The 12,056-nt window shown below is 45.7% G+C and overlaps 1 protein-coding gene across 3 annotated transcripts in view; it reads left to right on the top strand.

The window, feature by feature from the left end:
• LOC306916973 (partitioning defective 3 homolog B-like) overlaps positions 1-12,056 on the top strand; it is a 308,458-nt gene that overhangs the window by 100,202 nt on the left and 196,200 nt on the right. For all 3 annotated transcript variants that reach the window (XM_079495073.1, XM_079495074.1, XM_079495072.1), the window contains exon 12: positions 10,183-10,368. In XM_079495073.1, coding sequence (XP_079351199.1) covers positions 10,183-10,368 — 186 coding nt within the window. The remainder of the gene's footprint in view (positions 1-10,182; positions 10,369-12,056) is intronic.

Raw genomic sequence — 12,056 nt, 5'->3', positions numbered from 1 at the left:
ATGTAGAACTGTTAGTAAACAGTTGTACAGTTCTAAGCAGTGTTGTTTTCGTCGACTAAAACTAAGACGAAAAATGTCCGTCGACTACCTTTTTCCACTGACGAAAACTAAATGGAAACTAAATGAAAACTAAGCTATGGTGACTAAAACTAAAACAAAATATACTGACAATTTCGTCGATAAATAAAAACTAGACTAAAATGTTAGGAAGGGACTAGTGGACAAGAGATCCGGTATAAATCATTTTACAATTGGTTGCATGCTGAAAATAGCCGATCTACAAGCTCACAACGCGTCGCGCTGCGAGCTTCAGCAAGTGTAAAAACAGTCATTACAACGGCATCAAGGCCCGCCAAAATAAAATGTATTCGACTAAATTAACTGTAGATTTAGTCGACTAAAATCTTGTGATATTTAGTCGACTAAATCTAGACTAACACTAAAACATTCCAGGTGACTAAAATTAAAACTAAAACTAAAAGAACTAAATGAAAAATATCCAAGAGACTATGACTAAAACTAAAATCAAAATTTGCTGCAAAAAACAACACTGGTTCTAGGTAAAAAGTCCGGAATTCAAAATGTATTGGCATCAAAATGTACTTAAAGTACCAAAAGTACCAAATGTAAAAGTACTAATTATACGGAAGGTCCCATTTAAAAGTTTTCAAACCGATAAAAATCTTCTTGAAAATGGCAGATCTACAAGCTCACAGCGCGACAGTGTGAGCTTGTAGATCGGCTATTTTCACGTGGCCGGAATGTACATATAGGGCTGAATGTTTTGTAATAATAATCCAAATGTACAAAGTAACTAGCAACTAAAGGTTTCAAATGAAAGTAATGGAGTACATGTACAATATTTGGATCCGAGATGTAGTGGAGTAGAAGTAAATGTATTTGAAATTGGAAATGTACCCAGGTAAAGTATGCAAATACCTCAGGATTGTACTTAAGTACAGTACTTAACCCATTTTGGGCGGGAACCCCGTTTGATGTTAGCATTATGTTATGCTTTAGCTATTGAAAAATAGCAGATCTACAAGCTTCTCGGTGGTGCGCTACGACCTTGTAGGTCTGCTATTTTTGAAAAATCGAAGAACGACTGACATAGAAACATAGCTTTTTCAGAAAACTGTCAGGATGTAGAAGACATTTTTAGAATCTGATCTCAGGTCAAAATGGGTTAATTCACGGAAAAACACAAAAAAGTTAAAATACGGAGGTGAGAGCTTTCTGCCCGACAGCGACAATATGTGTCTTCACAGCGTGGCCTTGCAGGGGACCCTAACCCTCTCCCAGATATAGAGTCACATGTCATCAATACTACATGATAGATGACTGATCATTATGATCATCACATGATCATAAACTAATGCTGGGCCGTTATCGGCGTTAACGTGCTGCGTTAACGCGAGACTCTTATCATGCGATAAAAAAAATATCGCCGTTAATCTATTCTCAAAGTTGGGTCTGGGAGCTGGGTCTCTGTAACTGCGAGTGTAGCCTTAGCCTACTTCAAATGGAACCAAAGGACCCCTTTCTAAAAATAAACTGTACAAATCTGTACAAATGGACTAGACTACCCCGTTCTGACCTCCACGGGGACCCCCCTTATCCGCGGACCCCCACACACTCCCGCAGAGGTCGCCGCGGACCCCGGACTATCGCGGGGGTCCGCGATAGTCTGCGTGGGGGTCCGCGATGGTCTGTGTGGGGGTCCGCACCCCTGCGGTAGTCTGTGTGGTCTGTGCGGTAGCATCAGATGCCATCATCCATGCATCACAACCAAAACAAACTCTAGGACTAGCTTTTGACGGTTGCCACATTTCGTGACTGAGAGAGAAACAAGCAACCAGGTCAATGAAAATGTTAACAAGTCAGAAAATCCTAAAAAGTCAGAAAATAAGTTTAAAATTAGCAACTATAGTGCTGAATGTCAAACATCATTGTCCAATGTTGTTTTAGAGCAGTGGTTCTCAAACATTTTCATCTCAGAGACCACCAATATTTTAAAGAAACTTTACAGATAAACAAGTCCAAAGTAGCTTATAATGACTAGACTTGGCAACACTGTGAACAGTTCCACAAACTCACAATATGAAATATAAGGTATTAATAGACTAGTTGTATTGTTAATATCCATAATTAGGGCACCTTCATGGTCTAATGGGCCACCTGGCCTGAGAAACGCATTCTCAAGGACTTACTTCTGGTCATTGTAGCGCACACATATTTTGAATGACTTTGGCAGACTTCAAATGAGGCATTTTAATCGCGATTAACTCCAGGATTGCAGTGAGATTAATCGCGATTTAAAAAAAAAAAAAAAAAAAAAAAAATGAATCTATGCCCACCACTACTTTAAACGCAATTTGATTTAGCATAATAGTATCATTTGTTTTTTTACTTTGCTGAAAATCAAGCAAAGATACAGTATAGTAAAGTAAAGTCACCAGCATAGTGTCTTGAGGGACTCCGCTCAGCCAAGCATATAGTGTTGAAGTGGTTAAAACAAACCCCCGGGCCGTCCTGGCTCACCCCGCTGAGCCTCTTGAAGAGATGGAACATTGTTTCAGCAGCATTAACCCATTTAGACCCGACTTCGAAATAAAAAAAAAAGTCTTCTAAATAAAATGATGGAATACCTCATGTTTCTGTATCAGTGGTTCTCAAACTATTTCATGTCAAGGACCCCAAAAATTATATGTAATAGGCCGTCGATCCCCATCTGAAAATATGTTATTCCAGGAACCCCTCGGAAGCAAAGATTTGAGTTAAAAACATTCGCTCTGAAAGTTCAAAGATTTGTGCCGCATTTTCACGATTAAAAAAAAAATAGCAGACCTACAAGCTCGTAGCGCGCCACTCGGTGGCGCGCTACGAGCTTGTAGATCTGCTATTTTTCAATAGCTAAAGTATAACATAATGTTTAAAACACTGGGTTCCCGCCCAGTATGGCTTAAGATGCTCAGCAGCCACGCTGAGGTGTCTTCTCCCATTCAGCAGCAAAAGAATGACTCTAAAAAGCTTTAGAATTAGCCCAATTATCAGCACACAAAGGCAGAATGGAACCGCCTAACACCCACAAGCACCCACCTCTCCCTCCCCCTCCCCCCCTACTCCGGAGTGCTCTCCCGCTGCTAATTAAAAAGTGATAAGTTGTAATCTGATTGTTTTATTTCACGCCTTGTCGACATTCTGCCGTGCGGCGGCGCTTTAGTTAGTGGGCTAGAGATCAGAGAGAGCGATGCCTTCTGGCGGGGGAACTATTGTTTTCTGGGGGGTTAGGAGCGGGTGATTGTGTGTGTGTGTGCGCGCGTGTGCATTAGTGCATAGTGCACAATGCACATACATTCAAACCTTTGTGTGTCCTTGGCGTGTGTGTGTGTGTGTGTGCGTGCCAGAGTGCTGACCGTGCCAAGGACAGGATGCAAGGGGGGTCACGGTGCACATGGTTGATCTGCGTCCAGCGAGCCTAAAGGCCGCACCACAGGAAGTGAGGTCGACTGACAGGAGTCTGTCTGTCTGTCTGTCTGTCTGTCTGTCTGTCTGTCTGTCTGTCTGTCTGTCTGTCTGTCTGTCTGTCTGTCTGTCTGTCTGTCTGTCTGTCTGTCTACTGAAAACAGCTCACCATCGAACCTGAGCCTTTTAGATGTCATCGTATGTTTTGGAGCTGTATTAGACGGTGTTAAGACCTGGTTTGATTCACCAGAATGAACAATTATCTATCAAGGATAGATGGATTCTTTCAAAACGTTTGCCCTACATAGGAATGCGGATGTTTTCTTCAAAAATCACACTCGTGTGAAGTGAGCTGCACCCAATGTATTTGAATCGCCTACATGGCGCCTCACGTCGTATTTAGTGTCCTAAACAAACATTAAAGTCCATAGTCTAACTATTTACGTCATAAGTGCTCCAAACGAACATTGTAATATACTCAAGCGTTTGGATGGACTTGTATATCAGTCAGTGGTTCTCAAAGTGGGGGTCCAGGGACCGCTTGGGTTCCTTGAGGAGGTTCCAAATGGACTCCTTACACGTTGCTGAAAGTAGCCCATCTAGAAGCTCACAAAGTGTCACAGCACGACACATGAGATTAAATGCCTTTTATTTTATACGGAAAGCGACCGACGTACACTCGTAATTCATTTTGGGGGCGTGCGTTTATTGTAGTTTCACGCGTGGAGAAGTTGAGGCGTGACTACGGTGGCACGTAGTGGAGCATTGACGTGCTCGTTTCGTGCACACGCCCCACGGCTGACTATAGACCTGGATTGGGGTGAGCTTGGCGTCCCGCGTCCGTCATCGTGAGCAGACATGGAGCAGAACCTGTCACTGATCCAGGCCACAACGCACTGCGTCACTCGCTCGCTGTCTGCAAGGACCTTTAGGTGTCTATTTTAAAAACCACTGACAATCTCCATCGGCCATCCCTCTCTCTCTCTCTCCGCTCTCTCGTGAAAAGGTCGCCACTGCGAGGAGCGAGAGGCAGACATCGAGGCGGTTAATTGATTGCCAGGAGACCCCCCCCCTCCCCCCCACCGCTGTCGTCAGCGAGAGAGCGCCGCGAGATCTCATCTTAATTGAATGTCGCCCTCGCGGTTAATCCTTGCTGCCGCTTATTTATTTATTTATTAATTTATATAAAATCCTCTGGTCCACAAAAGGGCTCTGTGTGTGTGTAATCTCTGTGAGTCAACCTCCCTCCCCGCAGGCATGCTGGCGCGCACACACACACACACGCACACACGCACACACGCACACGCACGCACACAAACTAACAGAAAGAGTTCTTTTGTCTCTTTCTTGGCTGTGGAAGAGGATAGGGATGTGTGTGTGTGGGTGTTTGGGTGGGTGGGTGGGTGGGAGTACGCAGAGATACCCCCTCTGGTTCCAGTCTGGCCGTGGGCATTAGGTGATGGGATTTTCTGGGGTATGTCTGCGCCCATCGATGTGTGTGTGTGTGTGGGCCAGCCCTTGGATACAATGGCTGTGCGTGTGCGTGCACACATGTGAGTGCGTGTCTGTGTGCATGCGTGCGTACCATTCTCGCGCTCGTGTGGCGTTGTGTGTGTTAATGACCCTCGCCGGTTGCTATAGGCAATCAATAAACGGATAATTTTAGTCGTTATGCCAATTGATTGTTCCCCACAACAACGACAAGTGTTGTCACTGCTGTCATATCCTACTGACTCACCTGCCAGTGAGGAGCCCCCACCGGTAGGACGTAGAGCCTCAGTCCTAATCCTCCCAGTAGTGACAAATATCACCCTCCCGCCCCGGCTTTCCTCCCCTCCAACACGTGTTCGTGTCGACGCCCGACGAAGCCGGTCGCACCGCGGTGGAGTCGAACCCACAACCTGCGTGTTGGTGGACAAGGACTTTTACCACTGCGCCACCAGAGAGTGCCTTCTAGTAGCCGAGTAATATTTGACCACGAGTATCTCGATAGTTTGACTCAAGTACAGGCGTTTTGAGTACTTTGTTGTCATAATGTCTCCCCAGCTGGAAGTGGTGGAGGGCCAATCATTTGTAATTCGTCCCGGTGCTCGGGTGACAGACGGGTACATACAGGGGTGCTCGGGTGACAGACGGGTACATACAGGGGTTCTCGGGTGACAGACGTGTACATACAGGGGTGCTCGTTGACATAATATATCCTGCTAGACCTGTGAAACTCTTATTAAACCATTTTGGGCGGTAACCCCATTTGGTGTTTTAAGCATTATGGTATGCTTTAGCTATTGCAAAATAGCAGATCTACAAGCTCGTAGCGCGAGTGGCGCGCTACGAGCTTGTAGGTCTGCTATTTTTGAAAAGTCGTGAAAATGTTACGCAAATCTTTGAATATATATTTCAGAGCGAACATTTTTAACTAAAATTTGGCTTCTGGGGGGTCCCTGGAACTACATATTTTGAGGGGGGGTCCGTGGCCCAATAGAGGGGTGACATGAAAAAGGTTGAGCACCACTGACATAGAAACATGGGTTTTTCAGAAACATTTTAAGATTTTGAAGCCCCTTTTTTTTTAATCGACCTCAGTCCAAAATGGGTTAAACTATGGGTTAAACTAATCCACAACGGATTCTACTTTCTGGAGATAATCACCGTCTCGTATGCACGTAATAGAACTTCAGTCCTGACACTCGGTTCGGGATTAACAATTCATCGCCGACACTATATTTGCATTCCGTTTGGCGGTGTGACCCTGCTCCTGTGATACTATACGGATTTATCTGCAGGGGCATGACCCACAATCTGAGCTCTGACTGTATTGGTTGCAGTGGTACTGGGAAATAGTAATCCCGTCTTTTTTTTTTATCAGGTCATTTTTACCCGAGATCAGATTCTAAAAATGTCTTCTACATCCTGAGAGTTTTCTGAAAAAGCTATGTTTCTATGTCAGTCGTTCTTCGATTTTTCAAAAATAGCAGACCTACAAGCTCGTAGCGCGCCACTCGCTGGCGCGCTACGAGCTTGTAGATCTGCTATTTTTCAATAGCTAAAGCATAACATAATGCTAACACCAAAAGGGGTTCCCGCCCAAAATGGGTCAAAATCTGGAATTGAAAATGTACTTTTCTAAAAGTGCAAAAGCATTGGCATCGAAAGGTACTTAAAGTAGCAAAAGTAAAAGTACTCATTTAGCGGAATATCCCGTTTCAAGTGTTCAAATGTTTGGTCTTATAGTCTCTGGTCGACTATATCAAAAATATTTAGTCTTAGTCAACAAAATGAACAGTGTTGCTGCACGACACGTCTAGAAGAAAGGAAGGGATGGCTTGTGTGGTGTGTGTTTATGTGTGTGCGTGCGTGCGTGTGTGCACGTGCGTGTGCGCGTGTCGCCTGATGTAAGACGCTGGCAATGTTCTCCCACACACTGTGGCGGCTGCCTGTGACTGGCACATGCCCGCTGAGATGATATATGCCATCAAGTATTTAAAAATATGCCCTTTTGACAGGTTCTTCCATGCTCTGTATGAGGCGCTATGAGATTGGACAAAGCGGAGAGGGACAGGATAGGTCACTCCTATTGTCATCCGTATTGAACAATATGCCTGATTTATGCTTTGTCGCGTAGCTTGACGTGCACCAAAACTAGCCGATCTACAAGTTCACAATGCGTCACGTTGTGATGCATTGTGAGCTTGTAGATCGGCTATTTCCGGTGTGCGACACTGTGGGGCGACTGAGTACAAATCGAGCATTATAGACAGTGTGAAATCTGTTACAGTGTCAGCTAGCATGGTTATGTTAGCAACATTGCCATGCATTAAGGTACATTTTGTGCTAGCATAGCACGCTCCGTGTCCTATGCTCACACGCACACACACACACACACACACACACACACACACACACACACACACACACTGAGACAGTAGTCACACACACACACACACACTCTTAACCCATTCTGGGCGGGAACCCCTTTTGGTGTTAGCATTACGTTATGCTTTAGCTATTGAAAAATAGCAGATCTACAAGCTCATAGCGTGCCACCGAGTGGCGCGCTACGAGCTTGTAGGTCTGCTATTTTTGAAAAATCGAAGAACGACATATGACATAGAAACATAGCTTTTTCAGAAAACTGTCAGGATGTGGAAGACAAACTCTCATCCCCTGTTGAAAGCGGTTGCGAGGGCTCGCACACTGACAGGGCGTCAAGGTGCGTACGACGTGCCTTGAGGGGGTCTCCCGTTTCTTTTCGCCCCGGACGACGCCTGCAGGCGACTCCCCCTCTCTGTCATATTGTACTTTCACTCTTGTCACCTGCACCTCCCAGCCCTCCTCCTCCGTCCCCCTCCCTCCTCCCCTTCCATTTTCATTTTCATCAGAGCTATACCATGGGTAATTTTGTCGAGCCAGACAGACAGACGTCAGACAGACAGAGGGGCGGGGAGGGGGGGATATTGTTACGAAAAAAAATAACGTGAGGGAGGGGGAAGCGAACGAGAAATTGACGGAAGACGAAGGAAGGGAGAGCGAGAGATGATGAGGAGAGAGGTTGGAAATGGAAAGACGGCGACGAGATTGAGAGATTAGAACGGAGAAGAAAGGACAGAGCGGGAGAGAGACGGAGAGAGGGGAGGATGTGAATTAAAGAGTAGCAGGTGTACCTCAGGGATGGGCTATTATATTTAAATGCTTCATCTGTACGTCTGCTGCCAAAATCTCTCTCTCTCTCTCTCTCTCTCTCTCTCTCTCTCTCTCCCCCCCCCCCCCCCCCTCCCCCCCTCCATTGTGGTCCGTGGTGGCGGGGTGGCGGCTGGGGTGCAGCGCGTTATGAAAAGGTTATTGCATTTCCTTTACAATTGTCACGTCCGCGCCTCCACCGTGCCCTTCCTCTCCAAATGGAATAACCTCTGCCATCATTCCCCACTTCTCTCTATCCACATTACCCATCTGTCTCTCTCTCTCTCTCTCTCTCTCTCTCTCTCAATACAATACGATACAATACGCACCTGCTCTCCTCGTATTGCTGTCTGTCTGTCTGTCTGTCTGTCTGTCAGATGCTTTATTGAGAGCATCTTACAATAAGCAAGCTAAACGCATACATAGAATGCATAGAGACAGTGCAGTGCCTCAGTACACTACACTAGCATCACAGTTAAACCAAGAACCTATAGCGTCAGTCTAAACAATATAGGCTACTAATATATATATACTCTGCTGCACATTGAAACTGTAGGATACCAGGTACGCAATTGAACCAGCATCCGATGCATCGGTTTGAATAGCATCCTATCGTATCTTAATTGCATTCTTGACCACCATACTGTTGACCGGTGTCCCTCAGGGCTCTATACTAGGAAAAACAAGCCTAAGTTAGCGTGTCTGTGTGGTAGCCATTATTATATCTTGGTCAATGGCTTCAGCATCAGTCGAGGCAGAAGGTGGCGGGAAGGGGGTGTGTCTCTCCTGCTGTCAGCCTCTCTCCTCCTCACAGCCCGACTCATCTTTATCCTTTATCATCTTTATTTTTATCTTCATCCACCTGTTTTCACCTCTCTTTCTCACACACACACGCCTCTCATCTATTTTTTCCAGCATTCAGTGTTGCTTGCATTGTGTGTGCGCGCGCTGCACACATGTGTGAGTGTGTGTGTGTGGGTGTGCATGCGTACATGCATGCGTGTGAGAGAGAACCCGTCATTATAATCTTGTGAACACAAAAGAGGTTTTGGTGCAGCGCCCTGGAAAACTTGGAAAGAGCACCGGCTATTTGTTCCTCCACATCATGTGTGACAACCCCATACTTTCCAACCCAATGTTGGGTCATTACCACAACCAGGGCAAGTCCATGTTGACATTGTTTCAGCTGAGCTATATGCGTGCTAGTAATGCAGATGACAGGGCATTCGAGCGACAGTTGCTAAATTGCTAATGGAGACATGTACACTCTCAGAGTTAAATTAACGCTCATGTCTCTGTCACAGAGACATGACACGAGCTTGTAGGTCTGCTATTTTTGAAAAATCGTGAAAATGCGGCACAAATCTTTGAACATATATTCTTTCAGAATACTTTTTTTTTTTAATTTCGACGTCCGGCCTAAATCGGTTAATGGGCGTTAATGAGACCGCACAGTGGCAGGCTGAGGGCAGGGGAGGAGACGCAGTGTCCCCTAGACTGACACACACACACACACACACACACACATGCACACACACACACACACACACACACACACACACACACACACACACACACACACACACCCAAGGGGCTGAGCGAGGAGGACTCATGCAGGGACCTAACCTGTGCAGTGCAACCACACTTGCAATTTCCCAGAATTGAAAAATAGCAGATCTACAAGCTCATAGCGCGCCACCGAGTGGCGCGCTACGAGCTTGTAGGTCTGCTATTTTTGAAAAATCGTGAAAATATGGCACAAATCTTTGAATATATATTCTTTCAGAGCAGAACGTTTTTTAACTCAAATCTTTGCTTCTGAGGGGTTCCCGGAACAACACATTTTCAGACGGGGGTCGACGGCCAATTACATATAATTTTTGGGGTCCTCGACATGAAATATTGAGCACCACTGATACAGAAACATCTTTCAGAAAACTGTCAGAATTTAGAAGACATTTTAAAATGTTCGATGTCAGGCCTAAATGGGTTTCTAATGGCCATTCTCTCTTCTCCCTCTCCCTCTCCCTCCTCGTGCAGAAGGAGGACGACGGCGTGAACGTGTTCCTGGAGGACGGCAGGGAGCAGCTCACGTACGAGATCCCCCTCAACGACACGGGCTCGGCGGGCCTGGGCCTCAGCCTGAAGGGCAACAAGTCCCGGGAGACGGGCGAGGACCTGGGCATCTTCATCAAGTCCATCATACACGGAGGAGCAGCCCACAAGGTAAACCCCTCACCTCATCTACTGTACATTAACCCATTCTGACCTGAGATCAGATTCTAAAAATGTCTTAAAAAGCTGTTTCTATGTCAGTCGTTCTTCGATTTAAAAAAATCACACCTGTGTGAACTGAGTGGTGTAATATAGCCTGTCTGACGTAATTAAATGATGTCTGACGTAATGAAATCACACCCGGGTGAACAGGGTGAACATAGCAACCATGCTCATTTTTTCTGCACTAACAAAGCCAGTTGTAGGAGTGGTTTACAGAAATCACACCCGGGTGAACAGTTTGAACATAGCAACCATGCTCATTTTTTCTGCACTAACAAAGCCAGTTGTAGGAGTGGTTTACACCACTCAAAAATAGCAGACCTACAAGCTACGAGCTTGTAGATCTGCTATTTTTCAATAGCTAAAGCATAACATAATGCTAACACCAAAAGGGGTTCCCGCCCAGAATGGATTAGACATGTAACGATATATCGTATATCGATATATATCGATAAAACAAATTTCAAATAAAGGGGGTCTAGTGCATTATGGCGTGTGATGTGAAATGTGAGCTTTAGTCATATTCCATCATATTCAAGTGCTTTTGGAGAGAAATGAGAGTCACTTTCAGTAGTAGAGCACTGTAGAGGCGAGCTGTGTGTGTCTGTGCCCAGGTGATGATGGTCGTTGATGCTCATCAAGGAAGGCAATTATGTTTCTGCACTGTCAAAAGTAATGCAACTTCTTTTGCAATGTAGTTATATCAAAAATGTGAAAAAAGCTCAGGGGGGGGGGGAAGATAAATTATATAAAATTAAAAAATATATATTTTTTGTTTAAAATATTGTGAAAAATCGTATCGTGAACCTCATATCGTGATACGAATCGTATGGTGAGTTGAGTGAATCGTTACATGCCTACTGTACATGGGGTCTCAATAGATCCATGTTTTCATGGCATGGGCCTGCTCAACTCACGATACAATTCCAATCACGATACTAGGTCTGCAACACAATTTTAACGCAATTATTTAAAATCTCTGGCAAGGGCTGATTTAATTATTTATTTACACTGGGTTAAAGTACCACTGAGGTTTATATAAGTGTGTGAAATGGGTATGAAGTCGGAAACAACATGGAAGAAGTGCTCTCTCTCTCTCTCTCTCTCTCTCCCTCTCTCTCTCTCTCTTCACCTCAGCTCGCCCACAACCCAACAAGACCCCCAACCCACTTAGACTCTTAAAAAGGACCTACTCTTTTAATACTTCCTCTCATCTGACCCCCCCTCCTCCTCCTCCCCTCCTCCTTCTTTATCACTCTCTCCCCATCTTTCCTCCTCTGCCTACCTCGTTCCCCCAGCTGCGGCTACCTGCTGACCTTTGACCCCTTTTCTCTGCCTCCTCATTGGCCCCCCGCTGACCTCGGCGCAGACATCTTATCTATATTGCTCGGTGCCGTCGTCAAGTGCTTCTCGGCGCGCTCTCTCTCTCTCTCTCTCTTCTCTCCTGCCAGCGAGTGATCTCGACAACGCTCTCTTAAACGACAAAGCGGTGCGGAATGAGAGAGAGAGAGTGTACGTTTGCGTGCACCGTGTAGATAACGGCCTGTGGTCTCGGCCTGTGGCCAGACGGGAGGCCGTCCCCGAAGCCCCTCCCTGCCCCTCTTGCGGCGTGCGTCATCTGCGGGCACGGGATAGTG

The sequence above is a fragment of the Electrona antarctica genome, assembly GCF_951216825.1.
Source record: "Electrona antarctica genome assembly, chromosome: 24".
Classification (NCBI taxonomy): domain Eukaryota; kingdom Metazoa; phylum Chordata; class Actinopteri; order Myctophiformes; family Myctophidae; genus Electrona; species Electrona antarctica.
The sequence above is the reverse complement of the archived record's forward strand: the minus strand, read 5'-3'. Positions and strand labels throughout refer to the sequence as shown.